The sequence below is a fragment of the Lepidochelys olivacea genome (assembly GCF_965140295.1).
Source record: "Lepidochelys olivacea isolate rLepOli2 genome assembly, chromosome: 1".
Classification (NCBI taxonomy): Eukaryota; Metazoa; Chordata; order Testudines; family Cheloniidae; genus Lepidochelys; species Lepidochelys olivacea.
In genome coordinates, this window is record NC_140411.1 from 278,745,936 (window position 1) to 278,768,177 (window position 22,242).

General features: G+C 38.5%; 1 protein-coding gene across 2 annotated transcripts in view; it reads right to left on the reverse strand.

Moving 5' to 3' along the window:
* TMTC2 (transmembrane O-mannosyltransferase targeting cadherins 2) overlaps positions 1–22,242 on the reverse strand; it is a 378,380-nt gene that overhangs the window by 99,486 nt on the left and 256,652 nt on the right. For both annotated transcript variants that reach the window (XM_084639748.1, XM_084639749.1), the window contains exons 5-7: positions 8,762–8,847; positions 7,455–7,639; positions 5,796–5,874 (exon numbers count right to left, since the gene is read on the reverse strand). In XM_084639748.1, coding sequence (XP_084495874.1) covers positions 5,796–5,874; positions 7,455–7,639; positions 8,762–8,847 — 350 coding nt within the window. The remainder of the gene's footprint in view (positions 1–5,795; positions 5,875–7,454; positions 7,640–8,761; positions 8,848–22,242) is intronic.

The window sequence follows — 22,242 nt, forward strand, 5'->3', positions numbered from 1 at the left end:
ATAGTTATGTTATAACCATCAACACAGAAACTCCTCTGTCTGTGCTAAATCTTCATATTCGTGATGTGAACCTCTATTTCTATGCCAGATGTAAAATCTGGCTCCCCCACCTGTACTATACATGGCTTCCACTGGTGTAAGACAGCTTGGTTTCCGTCCATGTGTAATGTAGCAGAACAACAAGGAGAAATCATTTAACTTCCAAGAGACTGAAAGAAGAAAGCTTGCCATGGATAGTAACTTTTCACCATGCACGTGTGCTCAGCATCTGCACATGAGCCACATCTTTAGAGGTAAATTGGGAAGGCCGAGAACGAGACTGAGTGGTAACTTCATTTATGAACAGCCTTCCAATGGGAGCAGTGGGGCAAAAAACATAACTCACTTCAAGACTGAGCTTGATACGTTTATGGAAGGGGTGGTATAATGAGACTACCTACAATGACATGTAGCTGATCTGCAACTGCCAGTAACAAATATCCCCCAACGGCCGGTGATGGGACACTGGATGGGGAGGGCTTTGAGTTACGACAGAATTATTTCCCCGGTGTCTGGCTATTGGGTCTTGCCAAAATGCTCAAGGTCCAACTGACTGCCATATTTAGGGTCAGGAAGGAATTTTTCCCTGGATCAGACTGGCAGAGATCCTGGGGGCTTTCCCCTTACTCTGCAGCATGGGGCATGGGTCACTTACAAGTTTAAATTAGTGTTAAATGGTAGATTCTTTGTAACTTGGAAGTCTTGAAATAATGATTTGAGGACTTCAGTAACTCAGCCAGAGGTTATGGATCTATGACAGGAGTGGATGGGTGAGGTTCTGTGGCCTGTGATGAGCAGGAGGTCAGACTAGATGATCATGATGGTCCCGTCCAGCCTTAAAGTCTATAAATCAATGAAAAAGTCACAAGTTCCACCAATGTCCCTCTTTTTCTGTTCCCCACTTTTCCTCATAATCTGCATTGTGTACACATACTATTCAGTACACCTAGTATTAGATGCAATTTACAAAAGAAGCTCTCTCATCAAAAATGGTTATCAAGCTTAACAGAAATGCTCTTGAAAAATAGTCAGAGATGGATGACATGCATTTGCCATTCAATAAGTTGAACAACATTATCCATATATTTCCCTTTATCTCTCAATATTAACATAAAGCTCCAGCAGTTCATTTCACTCTCTTTCACACCACTAAACTGGCAGAAGCATGAATTACTGTAGCAGGTGGGCCTGTGTGGTTTTAAAAGCAGTGTAATACAATCAACTGTATAATATCATATTTCCAGGAAAGCAAAAGACTTCTAGACCCAAGCCTGATCCTTAAGCAATCCTAATATTGGCATTGAAATGTTCAAGATCCCATGAGGACCATTATATCTTTTGACCCCAGGTTTTAATTGAAACTTTAAACAAAATATATTACCTATTTAATGCAGCTAAGATGGACTCTGGCCTTTGTAGTGCATGTTGTAATGCCAAGCAAATTAATCTCTGTAACCTTAGTACATTATTTTAAATTTATATCAAAGATGAATGCCATAGAAAAAATTTATACCAAGCCAACCCCACACAGAATATTGAATAATTATTTTAATTCCAGTTTAAAGGCTTAAATTTTGTATTTGTTTTGTGTTTTTCTTTTTAAGAAAAGAAAAATAAATAATTTTTTTTCTTGGTACACAGCCAACAAAACACATGGTTTCCTTAGCTTGGTTGCTGCACACCTGGCAAAATAAATCACAGTGATAGAATACCAAAATCTACACTGCGGCTTTTCATACACATGAACTTTGAACATCCGACGTAGGTCTCCTGGCCCTGCCTTTCATACCATGAGCAAAACACAAAGCCAAATGGATAACTTGATCCTCTGGGTCAAAGATTCCCTTTTAATTTAAGAGGCAAACTAGTTCCTAATTTTTAAAAAGCAAAAAGTCAAAGTGGCACAATGAAGGAATGAGTCATTGGCTTGCTAGAGTAAAAAAGCCAATGGGAACAAGCACAAGAAAAGTACAGAAACACAAAACATGGAAAACAGGTGGTGCAAAGGTTTAACACTGTGGGTGAGATAATGCACTTGGAGAGCTGGAGTTCAAATCCTAATACAGTAAAAACTATGAGCCTCCTGTTTATACTCCTTTGAGTATATAATGTACATTGTATGGGCGGAATCTCTAGGAAAGCCCCATTAAATCCCTGGAATGATAGCTAGAAATGGCTATCAAATCAGATGAAACATTTTCTCAAATCATACACTTGCATTTAATGCTGTGTACTCAAGACAGCAAGTGGTTGAGGCTTAAATTTAATCACAAAGCCAACTGGAGGTGATTGGCCTCACATCCTCTATATTCTTGGATTATATGTTCAGCTATGGAGATTCTTGGTCACACACACTAGATCTGAGATAGGGAAGGGCTTCTCCTGCATATACTGAGAGCATTCCAGGGTTCTCCCCTTTTCCTCTGCAGCACTGAGCAGATATCCACCATAAACTGGGTGGGCATAGCTCAGATTGTCAAATTCCTGCAGTTACAAGCAGGTGGGCTCTGGCACACCTCGATCCTAACAGTTGCCCATTTTGTACCTAATGCAAAAGTTTATTCATAGGCAAAGCCTTGCAAGAAGCAGGCAGGCAAGCTTACCTAAAATAATACATCCAAACAATAGCTATACAGCTAACATGTTGATTAATTTAACTTTATATACAAAAACAGACACACATCCCAGTGCCCAATTCATAAATACGATCTGCAAGGTACATTCAATGGTGGGCTGCATGTATTTAGTCTGTTGGCTCTAGCATTGCAGTCTATCCAGAAATGCTAAATTTAGGGGAAGTTATATTTGCTATCTAGCCCTGTAACAGCCTAGCACTGTTTGCAACCTTGTTAGCAGGCACTGATCCTTCTGGAAAAGTGTTCAGTGAGCTCTGTTGACTCTGAGGCAGGTGACTTTTTATTAAGAGAGATGGTCTGACTGTTTAAAGGAGAGAGGCTCTAGAACATGAGTAAAGCAATGGATGAAACAATCCTAGGAGTAGCCAAGCCTAAGAGCGGGACTGAGCTGGTCTGTATGTCATCTTTTTGTTTTGTTTGCTCATTAATCCAAATCCCAGGAAAAGAAGGAGTTTGGACGTGTGGCATGAGGACTGTGCTTATAAAACGAGTTGGGAAAGGCAACACTAGCTCTTACATATAGACAGGGGGTAGGTAAAGTACTAAGTCAAGAATCTATTTTTACCCAAATCTTGGGATTATTTTCTATTTTAAAACAGCAGTACTTAAGCGAAACAATGATTTCATAGGATCACTTCATTCAAAGAAAAAGGAGGAAAGGGTAACTCACCCATTTTATATTACAGAATCTGTTTTACCAGAAATATTTTTTACTATAATTTTGCAACTTTTGCTACTGGAAATCATATTTTGTTCAAGATTTTGAAATTATACTTTTGCACACAAAAGGGGAGTCAAACTTGTCCAGCTCTATCTAGACACTACAATTGCCAAAGGTCTTGATAGGGCAATAATAATAAGCAGCTGTCTAATTCACAAAACAAAACTATGGCTGTTGCTGGTCAGCTTGATAGGATAATCAGTGCATGCTGACAGATGAAACTGATGAATTGGTAACACAACCTAGACCATTTATCAACAAAAAATGAGTCAAAAAGCAAGACTTTTAGCCATTGATTTGATCTGATGAGATTCAGTATTCCAGAAAAGTAACAACAGTGAATAAATATGCATTGCCAAAGTGAGTGTGGTTTAGAGAAAATCAAAAACAAGTAATGCTATCACCATGGCAATACAAATATTTAATTTTGAATTTACACCTTTAACCGTTTTAAGACATAGGCTTTGAAAAAGCACCAGATCAAACTGCAGTTTTAGAATAATTGTTTCATCATCCAGTACTTAAAGTATCTTGTTAAAGGGAGATAAACTACACACACAAAACAAGTAACTTGGGGAGTGAGGATCAGAATCTTGATTCATAGAATCATAGAATATCAGGGTTGGAAGGGACCTCAGGAGGTCATCTAGTCCAACCCCCTGCTCAAAGCAGGACCAATCCCCAATTAAATCATTCAATGCGTGTGTTAAAGTCCCTTTAGCGTAAGTGCGAGTCATGTTCGTTGCACAGTATACATTGAAGGGTATACTGCTTGCTATCCTGTCCAAATTAAAAAACTTATCTGATTCCACTGGATCATAATCCTCTCTAGGGTACCTTCAATGATTCTCCACTAGAGCTGTGCAAATAGCTGATTTTTTTTGGTTTGCTGGTCATACCAAAAACAAAAGTAGAGTTGACCCAAAATGAAAATTTTAAACATTTTTTGGAAATCAAAAAGTAAAAAATAAAAATAAAAAAAATTAAGAAAAATAAAATTCAATGGTTGTTTCAGGTCAAAATGTTTCATTTTCAAGCTTTAATCATTTTTTAAATAAAACTGAAGTAAATTCAAAACAAAGTTGCTTCATATAGAAAAAATAAACATTTTGAAAAGGTCAAAACAAATGTTTATATTGTTTTGGATTCAGTTAGTTAGTTTTTCTTTTACCAAAACAATTTGACAAATTTGCTGAATGTTTTGTTCAACATGAATCTGCATTTTCTGGTGAAATAAGTATCAGTGAAAACTAACCCCCTCTCGATTCAGCGCATCTACACACATTCACAAGGGATATAGTTCAAACTTACTCCCTTTCCTGGGCTTTTCATTTATTGTTATTTTAAAGAATAACAATCCCAGCCCCTGCTGACCTCTCTCTTGAGCTTAGTTGTTCCTAGAGCTTTTTCTCTGACAATTACCCTAGTTCTCTGTACTTCAGAAACACACTCAAACTCTTTGGTATCTTAGATTGGATCTCACAGGACCCCGAACCCCACCATAATTCAGACATGAAGGTGAGTCAACCGAAACAGATGCATTTCTGTGCAGGGTCCTACTTAAACAGTTTTGTATCTCTATGCAAGATCTTAGGACCTGCCACCTGGTTATATCAGGTTTTAAGTCAAGTGATTTATCTAACTCAAATTTCTCTCTCTTTACATTTATATTTTGAAAAATGAGAAAAAAATAATTTCACTTTTTAAGAAAAGAAACCAAAACTGACAATGCAATGCACTGAGGCTGCCTTCAACATTTTGAAAGGGCAGGAATCAGCTGGATCCAGAAAGACTATTGGATTCTCTTATTGTAGACCTCACCTTACTCAATCTCTTCTCCACTCTTTGTTTGCCACCCTTGATATAAAGCATCCAAATTGGATTGTGAGCCCATTGAGCATGCTATTTAATAATACAATCTAAATATTCCTCATGTAATAATGTTAGTGATTCAGTACTTAATCCATCTTGTGTTGAGATAAATGAAAAGACTCCCACTGGCTGCAATGGTAACTGAATGGGGGAAGGGAGGTGGCTTAGTGAATGAAAAATTCCACTAGTCACACTAAATAGTACACATAAAGCTTCTTAGATATTAGGTAGGAGATTCTACAGGTGGGCACCACTGCAATCAATACGATGTGTATTTAAGTGCTGTAGGAACACTCAGAAAGAAACCAAGAATATACTTGTGTAACCATCTACTGGGGTTTGTCAAGAAAATCTACTGCTGTTACTTGAACTCTGAAGTTGGAACCTACTTATGGTTAAGATCTATTGGAGGAAATTAATTTGGTTTTATTAATTAACTGAATCACTTGAGCTCCAGTTGTATGACTAAGTACTCCAGTTTCACTCTGCCTCCTTGAATATCACTGTGATATTATAATTGCTCTTACCCATCATGTTGTATAAGCTTTGTGGTGCAAACTGCCTTGGCATTTTCTGTATTGCTTCCTTGTAAACCATAAGGGCATCCTGAAACAGGAAAGAAAAACATTACTAAAGCACCATTTTCAATAGCACTTTTTCACATGTGAATTAGGTACTAGCTACCCTCCCAGAATGAAAAAAAGAAATAAATATCTTCATTACTAATACACTAGGAAGATCATATTTATAAAAGGATCAACAAGGGACGTGAAGTTCCTTAACACCAGTCTGAATGATTTCCATTTGTGCGTGTCTTGTTACAGATTCAAAATTCTGTGGACCGACAGACTGCTCAGATTGATATCAGATTGTTACAATAAGCACCCTAATAATAAAGTATCATTGCCTAGTATCACTTAACAATAGAATCCAGATCCTATTATTGAATCTTTCCTCCATGGGAAAGAACATGGATGAGGAAAAAAAGGAGGAGCACTCAGGAGTCGGGAAATGCCAAAATTAAGGTTCCTGTGTTCTCTTGTGCATATGCATGATGTTATATACTTGAATTGCATGATCACATACTAATGTTTCATTCAGCAGGCACACTGGAGATGCATGCTGTTCAGTGTAAGTAGTAAGAGTCCTTTGGAAAACATACTTGCATGACCATGTAAAGTCTATTTTAGAAGGTAAGTACCCCGGGAAGAGACCTGTCATTTATTTATCCTTTGAAAACCATGCCCATCCATAGATTTTTATAAACAACATAGTACTCTAAGTACAGTCACAGCACAGCCATATAGTATGTTGCTGCTCTCTTATCTTTAAAGATTGGTTAAAATGCAGACATAAAAATCTAACACATTAATCACTGCCATTTGATAGAGCTGAAAAAGGAAGCTGGATGTAGGGGAGTCTGAACAGCATGTGTGTACTTAATCATAAGCAGCAAAGTTTATATGTTGCAGTCAGAAAAAGTTACATGGATCACAGCCTCATGCAACTACCACTCTGAAGTAAGTTTGGCTGGACAGGAACAGCATAACAAAACCAAAACACCCCCACCCATCCAACCAAGCTCTCAGTATATCTCCAGCAGGCAAAATACTTATCAGAGGTCTTTTCATCTGTATATATGATGGCTGCTATCTTTGCTGACTCACCAGTGGCTGAACCACTGGGGACCTCCAGAGCTCAAAGCAGATTGAGCTAAAGAGCCATGGACTCCCTATTTGGGGCTGTAACAGATTCTCATCTTTTGCTATTCAGGCACAGAGGCCACCTTTAATACACACTCCCCAGTGGCTTCAGATATACTTCAGCCATTTATGACAACAATCTCATGAAACAGACCAAACTGCAGAAAGCAAAAAGTCCCAGATTTGATCGGTTCTCATTCTGGTTCTAACACTATTTTGCTATGCATCACTGCATAAGTCATTTAACGTTTCTGCAGCTCTGCCTCCCTCTCTGTAAATTGTTGAAGAATAATACTTTCCCACACCGACCTCACCGGGGATTTGTACAGCTTAATCAATTAATATTTGTGAAGCACTTTGACATTGTTGATGAAAGGTGCTACTGTATATAAATGATGGGTATTATTTATTATAAGGACTTTTTTGTGGGGTTGGGAGGGGTAGTGTTGATGTTTGCATGGGATGGGAAAATTGGGTCCTCACCTCATAATGTCCTTGTTCATGAAAGAGTTTTCCTAAGTTATAAAGGCAACTGGTAACAGAGCTCTTGTGAGCATGAGGATCTTTCAAATTTTCATCAGGGATCTCTGAACACTTCAGGAACGTCCTCCTGGCTTCCTCAGTCTTTCCTTGATTCATCAGGATAATACCAGTATTTAAATAGGCAGCTGTTAGGAGAATAAACAAATATCACATGTTTTAGCGGGGTTCCACTATGTCATCATACCTGTTATCGTTTTAAACCAAAAGATATTCATGTTCACAGATTATAAAATCAGAAGGACCACTGTGATCACATAGTATGACCTCCTGCACAACACAGGCCATAGAACTTCCCCTGAAGGTTGGCTGTTGTTTTCTTAGAAACATAATATATTAGGCAGACTTTTTTTTTTTAAATGTAAAAGAAAACATGAGCCACCTTGCCTCCAATACATAAATAAATTAATACATTAAATCAAGGAGATACGAAACAGACTCAACAACCTGCAATTAGAGTCTACTGGTATGGTATTGGAATTAGTCACCGGCAATAAACAACAAATCTTACTAGTGGAAGATTGTCCCAATAAGGAATTCCAAAAACTTTGTATTATTGACTCACCACTCATTAAAGTCAGAGACTGGCTATCAGAAAACAAACATCAATGTCATATATTTTAGTCACAGTGTCCATGGCTCACCAGCCCATTCTTTTGAATGGTATGGGATCGTGCCATTGTTTTCAGTTCTGTAGCCCATTGTCTATCAGAGAGCAGATGTTGAACAACAGAGTGATTGTTTTGCAGCTCACTGAAGAGTAAAATAAATTTCTCCCTCTCATTTTAATATTGAGAACAAATTTCCTTAAATACAACTGTCCATATATGCATGACTTCTCACAGTTAATGTGGTTCGTGGAATATTACTTTATAATATATCTAGGCTTGGAACAATTAGATTTTTGTTGATTAAAAAAGGCTATTTACTTTCTACATGGTGATACGTGTGATGTTGAAAATTTCTTTTAATGGTTATAAAGCTTTAACATTTTGAATGTCAACATCTACTGTCATTAAATAATTGCTGTCTTAGCCCCCCATTATTTCCCACAACTGTGAAAATTTAAAATAGATAAAAATTGAAGAAATGCTGAAAAATAAATCACTGATATTATCCATTGAAATTATATATAAAAAAAATTCTGCCAAGCCTAAATACAGCGCATGTTATCCTTCTCATTCTAGCTTTATAATAGTTCAAGGATGAGGGAAGAAAAGAAATGTAAAAAAACCTACTGAATTACTTACAAGCTAATGTGGGTCTGCTACCAATTGCCAGTTTATAGTAGTGTAGTGCTTCTGAAAACCTGCTGTTTTCCTGCAGCAGTAATCCTCTGTATCAGGAAAAAAAAAAAAAAGAAGGAGATAGAAATTTACTGTAAAGGACTACCTTAAAACCAGAGCAGTGTTCTATCACCCCAGAGGAAATGAAAATATTAAAATCAAAATTAAGGTAACAAAAGGAAAATATACCGATTTGTATTTCAGAGAAGCAATAAATAAATAAAATGCTTACTCGCAAATATTAACATTATTATTATGGTTGAAAAAATAGGATTAATTCATAGGTGTCAGGTGCATTCATATACCTTTGCCTACACGGTTACTAAAATGCAGCAGTGTCAGCTTCCTAGGAAAATGGTGATTCATTTATACATTCAAGAGCATGAGAGATTTTTTAGGGATAAATTTTTTTAATGCAGATAGAGGTTGGTGAGCTATTTGCACTAAATCTTTCATTTTTTTCTTTTCATGACTGGAAAGGACCTGACTGTTATGAATGTGTTTGTTATTCAAAATTTGTCATCAACCAATTTATAAAAATATATTTCAGCCTATAGGTTGTCTGAGCTATTTGATTAGAATATTCATGATTGTGTGTGACTGGTCACCTAGCTCACATGCTGCTGTTTCTACCCTGCGGTTGGATGACAACCTTTAGTAACAGGAGGAAGTATATTAAAGAGACTGACGTGTGAATCCTTCAGGACTAACTTCCATGGGAACACATACATGCGTATTAACTAAACTTTTGCTTTCAAAAAACATTCTTTTGAATTAAATACACAGACAGACAGACAGACAGAGACACACACACACACACACACTATATCTGTGAATGTTTGTGGAAAATTAAGAAAAAGTGCCATGTATATTGTTGACATGAATTCATAGCTTTATATTTAAATGAATGTTCCCCCAAAGCTTTTCAGTATCCCTGCAGATCTGAAAGGATGTTTTAAATGAATGGATGCATATGTTTAAAACTAAGATTTTTTAAAAAATATCTTATGATTAATTACTGATATTAGCGTAGCACAAAAAGGATTGTGACCTTGTTCTGCTAAGACATGTCCCCTGCTCGTACAACCATTTAACCATTATTCAACCACTAATGGAGTGGTCGTTACAGTTTAGGCTGCAAAACAGTTTGTCCATTTTAAAACACTTCTCCTGTTTCCCTTCATTTTTACATTCTCATAACTTTTCAAAATGAACACATTAGGATGAGTCATGTTTGATCTCTATACAAAGAGGATTTCCCCCACTTACGACAGTTTGAGCAAAATCCAGTCAGCCACTTTTGAGTTAAGCCAGCAGATGCGTGGGGGAAATACCTTTTTCCTATTTTTCATTTATTTTATTTTCAAGATATGACTAGAATTGAATAGAGGCCTGCAGAAAAAGTAGCTGACGTCTGTAATTTGAAACTTGGCATGACATCTTGGACACAACCCTCATTAACAGAGCGAGTCAAAATTTTCTACAATTAGATTTATGATGAAATTTTGAAATTGGATTTTGACAATTAAAATACTGGGTATTTATTTCTCATTATTAGTGGTTTTTCCAATGTGCTTTGTAACTGGATCTAAATTTTTTTTACATTGATTAAAAGTGTTATCAAATGACACATTATAATAATAAAAAAAAATTAAATCAATCTTTTCAAAATGTTGTTTCATTTTTTGACCAGCTCTTCTTATTAGGGCCAACTATTTTTTCTTGGTTTTGATTGCCTGACAATGGGGTACTGACTATGCATTACAGGAAGTTTCTTTAAATATATGTGTGCGCAAGCAAACAGATAAATGCACAGCTAACTTATAATATACACCTTATTTGAGTGACTTATAAATGAACATCCAAAAATGCTACATTTAATATGATAGTGGAGATTTAATTCACAAGAAAACAAAAAAAGCTTAGAAAATTCAAATTAATATTTTTTTGAAATTTGCTGTATTATACAAATACATTTTAGTTAATGGTACTGCACATGTGATTAAAAGTTTAAGTACTCGCTTAAGTGCTTTGCCGATTCAGGACTATAAACAGTTCTCAGATGCTATTTACCTAGGGACAATAAGGGCATAAACAGAAAGAACTTGCACTTCCCTGCCATCTGTGAGCACAGAAACTTATTCTTGGTAATACTGAATATCTGATAAATTACACACAAACAGGCATAAACACAATCTCCTCTTTCTGGCTCCAGTTGTATTAAGAGATTAACAGTTCTCATGAAAATATGTCTCTTTTCAAGAGGAATTATGATTAATTTTTAAAGAACTTTTGCCGTTTGCTCTTTCAGGAGTAAAGAAAGGCACCAGGGCTTTATTTTAAACAAAAAACAGACAAACAATAAAGCAACAACAAAATCCTTTTCACTGCAGCCAGAAGACACACGCACACTCATTACAGAAAAAACACCCTGACAGAAAGAGCATAAGAGTTCTCTGCATATATGCATTCCTTATGAAATGAAAGTTAAGAGAGAAAATGTTAAATTCTAAATCCTAGACAAGGGGGAATAATTTTCACTGAGAAAGATTACTAAACTTGAGGAGAGCAAATACAGTCTCTTCTTTACGGAGAGATATACTCTGTGTTTGCCTTTTATCTTTACTGTCTCTTCATCAGTACCAGCCAGCCTCACTTTTGCCCTAATGTTTTCAGGATAATCTAGTATTAAGTGGCTCAAATCACTCACAGTATCAAGGCTGCTTATTTGTAGTTCCCACATACTGTAGTTTGAGTCAATGACAGAGCAACTTTCATGTCTAGTGTTTGTTTAAAGAAACACAGTGGTTGCATATAAAAAGATATTACAAAAGTTACTTCTGTTCCATGGGGGGGGGGGAACAATGAATATGACTTGAATTCTAAAAGATTCTTGATTTCTAAATATTTATTTTTAAATACAAGGTCACTTTTTAAGTTTAGCAGCATGCCCACTGACTTCCAGGAAGATTCAGCAATGATAATATAACACATAGATAATAAATCTTCTAGAATTTTAGTTTTGTTCCCTGTTAAGCTTTGGTTATATAGCACTTGTCCTTAAAGACTTCTTATTATTATGAGATTTTTAGTTCAATGAAATAATCACAAATATATAAAACCAACACCAAGCACAAGCGTTACATGATCTCTTATGAATTCTTAAGTCATCATGCCTTTTGCATTTGTTTTTCCTATATTTTTAAATCCTTGGATTTATAAATCTCTGTGCTTGAGGAAGCTCTGTTATGAATTCTTATTATTTTTGCATAATGAGAAAATTACGGATTAATTGTTCAGTTTGAATATAATGAATTACTTTGGTATGATGTTTGTACTATTTGGATTAAAAACACACTTATTTGTCACTACTACTGAAGTAATTCCCTGTTTTTACTGCATGCTTTAGTACTAGCACTTCGGATTAATTATTTTATGCTACATGGTTTCAGTTTTTTCCCCTTTCTCATTCAGTACACAAACACCTTTTTGCAGCTGTTGCACTAGCTATTTAAAGTTCATATAGAGACAACAAGCTGTGTGGGTGTGAGATTGAATATTGACTTCCAATAAATAGACTTTTATTTCTGTTTTAGTATGAGTCTCAGTAAAATGAAAAAATGGATGTATATGACCTAGAGAACCTTGATCAGCCATTAAACTACCTCTTTTCCTATGTGAAATTGGCTCTGATTGACCTCTGACACCTTATTACTTTCCCTGTGGCTTCTGAGAGCATGAGACTGAGTAGATTTATGTGCATCTAGTTCTAGATTCAATTTAAACAAAATCAAGAAAGGATTTCAAGAAAAATTCCCAAAATAAATTTTTTAGTTGAATAAAATTAAGTCACACTTTTTTGGGACTGTTTTTGAAAGATAACCAGCCTGGATCACTGCCAAAAATGAGGATAAAAATATTTAATTAAATAGATAAACAGTTAAGAAAATAATGCTTTCATGAAATTGGAAACAGTAATTTAAACACTTGACTTGCAGGATGGCACAATTATCACTGTCTTCCTGAAATGGCACTGGTATTAGTAGAGCTTAAGAGGTAGGCTTATTTCTGTCTTCAGTACAAAAATCAGCTCTTACCTCATCCATGAACAAAATAAACAGGCATATACACAGACATTACAAATGATCACTCTCATCCAACCTCTGTATTATTACATACAAAAAGCCATGTGAAAAGAACATGCAGGTTGCAAAGTCAACCACTCCAAAGCTAGGAAATGCCAAGTTACTTACCCATTCAGAAACTGGAGTTTGAGATGTGTTGTCCATATACACATTCCACTATTGGTGTGCATGTGCCCTCGCACTCAAGTCTGTAGACTTTTTGGCCAGCTGTAGCCATACAGCTAGCTTGCACCCTGATGCTCTTTGTGTTGTCTGGCAAGGGCATTTAAGGGCAGGGTGCGCCTAGTGCCATCAGTTTCCTCTCAACTACAAAATATAAAGTGAGAGGACACCGAGGTCAAGGAGATGGAGAGGGGGTTGTGAAATGTACATACGGACAACATACCTCAAAGGTAAGTAACTATTCATTCTCCCTCAAGTGGCTATCTATATACATATTCCACTATGGGATGTCTATGAAAGAAGGGACTAGAGAACAGTATTAACAAAACCAGCATCTAAGCTGGAGGCTTCTGTAAGAGCTTGGTAAATGTATGAACAGAGCACCAGGTCACTGCCTTTACATATGTCTAGGATTGAGACATTGTTCAGGGAAGCTAATGAGGCTCTCTAGGCTCTAGTGAAATGAGCTTTCAACCCTGCAGGTGGGTCTCTTCTTGCTATGTCATAACAAGATTTCACACATTCTGAAATCCATTTTGAGAAGATTCTTGAATTTGTGAAGACACGACCTTGCCTTTCAGTCCATCAACTACACTACAAAGCGCCTTGGACAAGATCAGAATGGTTTTTCTTCTTTGCAGATAAAATACTGGAGGCTTTCTGACATTCAAAGGGTGGAGGGCCGCTTCTGTCTTACATGTATGAGGAAAGAACACAGATAGGTGGATTTGCTGATTTAGATGGAATTCCATGACCACCTTGAGTAAGTACTTTGGATGAGTCTTGAGGAAGACAGGGAAGACAATCATGTGTGTTGGCAGGGAGAGGGTTCTGCCATGAAGATTTTTGTGGAGTGATGTAAAAGGGGTCATGACGCAATAGGTTTGAATAGAAGCCCCATAAGCATGGGAAGTACTAGATTAAAGCCCTAAGGGGAAATGGGGCCCCTGAACAGGTGGAAAGTCTCTCATGAAATGTTTATGAACCTCAGGTCTGTAAGAGAAGACAGAGTGGCTGTCAACAGGCAGATGACATGATGAAATTGCCACCAGGTGACTCTCAGAGAGCTCAGAGAGATTAGATCATTTCAGCTCTAGCAGCCACTCCTACATTACTGGTATAGGTGCTTCATGAGGGAGGAGTGACCTCAACCAAGATCTGTGGGAGAATCTCATTCATTTCACGAGGTATTTCTGGTGGAGTCTTTCCTGCTTTGAACAAAATATCCCTGACTGGAGAAACTTCTAGGCTAGACATCCATCCAGCAGCCAGGCTGTGAGGTGCAGACACCTGAGGTCTGGGTGCAGCACCTTCCCTTTGAACTATGACAGCAAGTCCAGTGTCAGGGTTGGGCCTTGGACAGCCTTAGGACATCTGGGAACAAAAACTCCCTTGGTCAGCCTGGGGCTATCAATATGTTTGGTGGAGTCTTGTCTGACCTTGCAAAGTACTCTGGGAATTAGAGGAACGTGAGGGAAAGCGTATAAAAGGTCCCTCATCCATGGGACAAGAAAAGCATCAGACAGGGCACCTGGGCTCGAACTTCTCCTGAGGCAAAATAAGTCGCAAACAATTCTATAAGGGGGTGGCCCCATTCATTGAAAGTGATGAAGAATGTGGTCCTTGATCTCCATTTTGTGATTCAATGAGATATGTCTGTTCAGATTGTCTGCTAGGGAGGTCTGCAGGGCAGGTATGTTGACAGCTGAGAGGGAAGTTTGTTGTCAGAGTGACCAGTTCCACAATCTGACTGCTTCTTGATACAGCAAGAAGATCTTGCTCCTCTTTGATTGTTGTAGAACATGGTGGTTGTATTTTCCATCATTATTTGCATGTGCTGACTCTTGATGTTGCTGATAAAAACCTTGCAGACTCTCCTTGAGTTCTAGGAGGCTGATGCGTACACTGGACCACCAATGATCTGTCACAATGCAGGAGGTGGTTGAGATGAAACTGATGGAGGTAGGCATTCCCTACCCTTATATGCCCTCAGTGGAGAGCACAAGGAGCATCTGGGGACAGACATGCCTTACGAATACTACTAGCCAAAAAGTCTCTGGTCCTGAGCACCTGGGGCACATGCATACCAACAGCTGGACCATGCATATGGACAATTACTCGAAGGAGAACTTTAATTTGACCCCCTTGTGATTATGCTTTATGATACAGTTCAGTGACATGATCACACACTAATTTTTCCACAGCACTCCTGCCTCATTTAGGGCACAAGATGGATAGTGCTTGCAGAATGAATATAGAATATTTTGTTTTATCCTCATTGTTCAATATGTGGCCCAGGACTTATTCACTGCACATTATTCAAGCCCTACTCTGAAGGCAGTACTGTTTATTTCCTTGTGGAATTTATATGGTGCTCATCGCCATTGTATCTGAGTGCTTCATAGACATTGTCAAGGTTCCTCCCCCACTCTGAACTCTAGGGTACAGATGTGGGGACCTGCATGAAAACCTCCTAAGCTTACTTTTACCAGCTTAGGTTAAAACTTCTCCAAGGTACAAATTAATTTTATCTTTTGTCCTTGGAATAACCACTGCCACCACCAAACTCTAACTGGGTTTACTGGGAAACGTAGTTTGGACACGTCTCTCCCCCCAAAATCCTCCCAACCCTTGCACCCCACTTCCTGGGAAAGGTTTGGTAAAAATCCTCACCAATTTGCATAGGTGACCACAGACCCAAACCCTTGGATCTGAGAACAATGAAAAAGCATTCAGATTTCTTACAAGAAGACTTTTAATAGAAATAGAAATAAATAGGAGTAAAGGAATCACCCCTGTAAAATCAGGATGGTAGGTACCTTACAGGGTAATTAGATTCAAAACATAGAGAATCCCTCTAGGCAAAACCTTAAGTTACAAAAAAGACACACAGACAGGGATAGTCATTCTATTCAGCACAATTCTTTTCTCAGCCATTTAAAGAAATCATAATCTAACGCATACCTAGCTAGATTACTTTCTAAAAGTTCTAAGACTCCATTCCTGGTCTATTCCCAGCAAAAGCAGCATACAGACAGAGAGAGACCCTTTGTTTCTCTCCCTCTTCCCAGCTTTTGAAAGTATCTGGTCTCCTCATTGATCATTTTGGTCAGGTGCCAGCGAGGTTACCTTTAGCTTCTTAACCCTTTACAGGTGAGAGAATTTTTCCTCTGGCCAGGAGGGATTTTAAAGGGGTTTACCCTTCCCTTTATATTTATGACAGACATTAATGGATTTATCGTCACAATACCATGAAACAGGGAAGTGTTGTTATCCATATTTTACCAATAGGGAACTAAGTGACTTTACCAAAGATCACACAGGAAGCCTGTGATAGATCAGGGAAGTGAACCAGGGTCTCCCAGATCAAGATCCTAATCACTACCTCATCATCTCTCCAGCTCCTAAAATTATTTGAGCAAAGTTGTGCAACATAGTATTTTGAGCATAACATCTCTGCTAGATGTGGGAGATGCTTGAATGTGGGAGTTGCTCGAATGTGGGAGTTGCTCCTATTATTCAGAATGTGTGCAGCTCCAGTATTCCATTACATCATTATGCGAATGAATGGACAGCTGTTATATTAAGGGACAAATCCTGTTTCTGCCAATGGAACCAGTGCAGGATTCTGGACAGCTGTGCAGATGTTACCACCACTCTGCATCTCAAAACTCAGGTCCACGAAAAGCTCCCTTTAGGAGGCAGATGGGCCCATGGCTCTCCAGTCTTTCCACAGTGTGGTGGGAGGGCATGGGGAATAAAAGGGGCTATGGAGCTTAATTCACCACTGGGCTGGAATGACCTCCACTGAGTACCTTCTTCCATGCAGCTGCTCCCAATAGTAGCAGGTATATGTTTTGTATACTTTTAAGGAAGTATACATTGACATTACCTAAGGCCCTACTTGAATTGCAGGATGACTGTCAAATAATTGTTGCTGAGTTGCAGACAAGACATGGAAAATGAATAATGGACCTTTAATAATTGTGGTAATTTGGAAAAGCCAAAGACCACCTATTTGTTTAAGAGCTGGTCTGCACTACATAGTTAGGTCGATGTAAAGCAACTTACATTGGTCTAATTATGTCAGTGTCTACATTACAGCCTTCCTCCCACCGATGTAAGTGCCCTACTACACCGACATAATAGCCCCACCTCTATGAAAGGCGTAAGGCTTATGTTGGTGGTGTTAGGATGACACAGTGTCTGCGTAGACTGCATTACTTATATTGGCTGTTGGCTGACTTGTCAATTTCATGGCATGACAGCTAGAAAGCCCAGCTAGAGAGCCCAGCTGCTCCCCACTCCCAGCTTCGAGCAGGGCCGAGAAGCCATGGGTGGCTTCCCCCCACACTCCTGGTGAGGAACGGTAGGGGAGAAGCCCTGTGCAGCTTTCCACCTGCTCCCAGTAGGGAATGGGGAGTGGACGGGGGAGGCAGCCCACTGGGAGTCTGCGAGCTTGTGGGGTAGACCAGGCGCTCAGCTCCCTATGCTGCCCCCCTTAAGTTGGTGGAAGTGCTCCTGGTGAGAATGCGCACCACCCAACCCAAGGAGGGTAGTGTAGACATAAACCACAACAGTAATTATTGCAATGGCTGTTGACCTAATATAGGTCAATTTACCTTTTTAGTGTAGACATACCCAAAGAAAAATTTGATGGAACAATATAAACACTCAAGTATTATGTTATGCTTGCTAATTTTTTTTTGATAACCAAACATTTTGCTGCCTATATATTACAGTTATTAATTCACAGGGCTGATGGTTTCCTGTTAAAGAACATATCAATTATAAATTATAAATGTCTTACACACAGGAGCTATCATAACAAGAACCAGTGGCTGGAAGCTGAAGCGGAACAAATTCAGACTAGAAATAAGGCACTAATTTTAAGTGTATCTGGATCCGCTGAGCTAATCTTCTAGTTGTTCCTTCTTATCATTTCAAGACTCAGGTGACTATGGATTTCTGCAATTTGAATTAATAATTGTGAAATCCTCTCTCTTCAGGTTGGTTAATACATTTAAATTGAAGTTTTTGTTACACAGTGATTAAAGTTCCAATGGGTATTTCACATTTTCCTTTAGAGTATCTGAAAGCAGTTTAAAACCATGATTAATTAAACCTCCTAACATTCCTACCTGTGAGATAGGTAGGTACGAAAGGACTTGCCAAGGAAGTACATTAGTGGCAGAGCTGGGAACAGAACTACAACAAATTTGAGAATTATTAGTTTTTCCTTCCTAAGAAATTAGCCATGTTTGTGATGAAGTATGATGCTGGGAAGCAACAGCAGTTCAGCCATTGAGTATGACTAAGCTTCCAGGGAAGATGGGGACGTAGACCACCGTACAGAGCCTGGGCAGAGACATCATGTGGAAAAACTGAGATCCATGAGGCTGAGACTAGAATCCTTCAGCTCTGCACCAATCGAAGACCACACCCTCTTTGAGGCTTATAGTGTTTTTAAAACCAGGAGAATAAGTATACTTGCCTCATGTGGAAGACTGGTATCAAGCCATTTCTTTCCTGTCCCTGACCTCAGCACACAATGCAACCCACCGCCCCTCCCCTGGTTCCTGGTCTGAGAAGAGGTCAGAAACCAGCAATAGCGGGAGTAGAAGTTGAGTCCATTATTCCTTTTACAGTGGCTACTCAAACTCCTTTGAAAATATCCAATTCCTATATACCCACGAACTAGCAAGCCTCTAAAGGATTAACACTGGGTTGACTATTTAATTTTTTATGAATTATTTAAACACTGTTTTATTGTGGAGAGGAGGTTGTTTCTCCATTTTCAGAGGGGAAACCCATTAAATATAGGAGACTTTGTCCATTCTGATTTGACTTGGTAGGGGGGAAATCAGCTTGATATCATGATTGGATACTTAGAAGGCTTTATTTCATCGCAGGTATTTAAAAATATCCCCTCTGAAGAGTACAGGACTCATGTGTGAGGTTTAACAAATACAGAGATAGTTCCACTCATCATTCCCCCTCCCAACTTTTCCTTTTAGAAGTGGAAGGTGCGGGAGAGGGGGAGATAATTTCCCTAACAAACAACTAATTTCCCTTCTTAAATGTGCTCCCACACAACCACTTCCTCTGCACCATTTATAACAAATGCCTGAGGAAAGAGCGGTACCTTTGCTCTAAGTCAGTAAATTTCTAGTGGGAGGAAGAAAGTTCTTGAATTAAAGACCATATCCAGAATACACTGCACATTAGTTCATTCATCGCTACCACTAACTAATATGCCCTCAGCAGCCGGGACAGATGACAGAAAGAAAGGCAGTTTCTCAGATGGCCAGGATACAAGTGGATCAAGCCTTTGTATACCAGTCATAACCTTGTGGGAAAAGATGCACGGGGAGACAGCAGCTGCAGTACAAAGTACCAAGCAGATTGTGAGCCAGTGCTACAACAGCACAATTTGCAGGCATTAGGTTTGCATCCATTCTTTTTACTTCCCTAGGGAAAGAAAAACTTCATTCTTCATAACGCAAACTTGCCTTTGAGAGCATAGAAATTAAAGTACTTGAAATCTGCTGGATGAAGTAGAACAAGTTCAAGCATTCCAAGTGAATGCAGTAAGACAGACACACAAAAGACTTCTGGCCCTTTTACTAACTTCCAAACACTTAAGTAAAACCAAACCAAACCAATAATAATAAAAAAGGAAATGAAAGTTATTTGAATGTATTGTGACAATGCATCCCTTTCAGATTCACTTTTGATTTCTTCATTTAATTGTCTAAATTGAATGGACAATTCAACTTTTTTTTAAATGGGGCTTATATTTGTGGGAAACTTTAATAAATTATCCAGAATGAGAGGCTACCTGATGAGAACTGTTGGAATAATTAGTAAATTTTGTCATTTCCCCCTTGGAGTTATTTAGGAGTTAAATTTTCCTTTATTCTGTACATGCTCCTCAAGTGATAATTCATGCATGGAGATGCACTGTCAACACTAAATACAGCTATGCTGGAGCGCTTAATTAATATGTTCACAGTATCAGACTGCTTACCAAAGTACACATGTGTAGCAGACTATTTCCACAAACATACACACAAAATGACATCACTCATGGATCTTTAAGCTGTCAACCTTAACAGAAAACTTCCCCTACTTTGCTTGACCTTGCAGTATAAAATTCACGTTAGAAGCCTTTGTTTGTTTTGCATTGTATTGTTTGCTTTTAATTTTTGCTTTGTTTTAACCTAAAGTCATTAACATTAAATGGTACATCACTCTTTTTTCAGCATTAGGAAATAATTTAAAATGCAAAACAGCGTGTCAACCTTCTGCCACCTTCATTCAAGTTGCATAGTAGTTAATCCTTGAGTAATTCCATTAAAGTCAGTGGCACTGTTCAAGGAGCAAGCTACTCCTCATTGTGAGCATAGGGGGCAGAATCTGATCAAGTACAAAATAAAGGCAGAGCATCTGTGAGTGAGATAAATGCACGTTTGTGGAATACTCATTACACTTTTCGTCTAACTGTATCTGATACATTACCAAACAAGTTTGATCTCTCTTGTATACCGATTGCTATTCTAAGACACTTATTTGGAGCCTGTTTGCTTGTTAATATAAGACACTTATTTGGTGCAGCCTGATTCTTCCACCTTTACTCTTGTTCCATTGTATCTCCATCGTTTATATGTAGTTCCACTGATTTCAAATTGGACTACTCAGAGAGTTAGATTTTCACAGAGCCCACTCTGGCATACACTGAGTAAAGCCTCCTTTCTCCCCTCCACATTGTGACTTCAGCCATGTAGGGCAAATGCTACTTGTCTGATGTTCACTTGGGCAGTGCAGATAAGGGGACAAAAAGGTGGCAGACAGGGCTGACATTAGACTCACTGGGGCACAGGGCAGAAACTAAGGAGCGGGCCTCCACCCTGCTGAAGCTGAAGCTTTTTACTCTTTTTGCCCTTTTTTACTCGTCCTGGTGCTGTGGATGGTCGTATTGATTTTTGGTGCTTTTGGGCTGACCTTCCCCTGAATAAAGAGAGCTGATATATGAGCAGTTTATGTGCCCCAGCAGGCCACATAACTTGTGCACTGGATAGGACACACACAGAGGGAGGAATTTGGTAAATTAAGTTTAAATAGACTGTGGCTAAAGTTCCAGGGCAGGTACTGTTAAACAGTAGCTTTCATTTCAAAGACTGAAACTTGTAGCTGAATGGTTAGGTCATTAAATATGTTCTGATTCTCAGGGTTACTTGTGAAAATTACTGTCCCATACAGCAGAGAAAAACATATAGGTCTCATGAAAGGCCACTGGAACAGTATTATATATTGCAGCAATACAGTGTTGCTCTTCCATATAAGTGAGAGCTAATGTCTTAATGCAATGAGACTTTATATAGACAACTTCTGTGATTACTTTAAGAGACACATTTAAATTGTGGTTTTCTACACATGAAGAGCTGGCAGGCAAAGCACTGTTTCATTCCAAATAGGTTATTAACAGGTTTGCACTCAGTGTTGAAAAAAATCTGATTTTTTTTTAAAAGAGGAATTTGTCAGTGTGACAGCCTTTTCTACATTTAAACTTATTATCCCACATCCTGAATCATGAGAACTTGTGTTATCAAGAGGAAAAAACAGCCCTGAATCTAGTTTCCATGAGGATATGCTGTGAGTGTGCCAACTCTATACAATACAGGTTCAAACACAGTTCAGCATTGATTAGTAGGTTAGGTGGCTTTCAGTGCTTTTCAGCTGTTGAAGTGCAGCATAGAGGGCTCCCACAGCAGTATTTTAAGACCGTCTTTTTCAAAAAATACAGCGAATGGATAATCCTAGAATATTTCACTAAACTAACACACAGACTCATACACTTTAGATGGGCCAGAAGGGACCATTGTGATCATCTAGTCTGACAACATACACATTGCAGGACACAGAACCTCACCCACCCACTCCTGTAGTAGGCCCATAGCATTTGACTGAGTTACTGACATCCTCATATCATGATTTAAAGACTTCAAATTAAACCAGCAAGTGACCTGTGCACCATGCTGCAGAGACAGGCAAAAAAATTCCAGGGTGTCTGCCAATCTGACCTGGGGGGAAATTTCGTCCTGATCCCAAATATGTGATCTGTTAGACTCTGAGCAT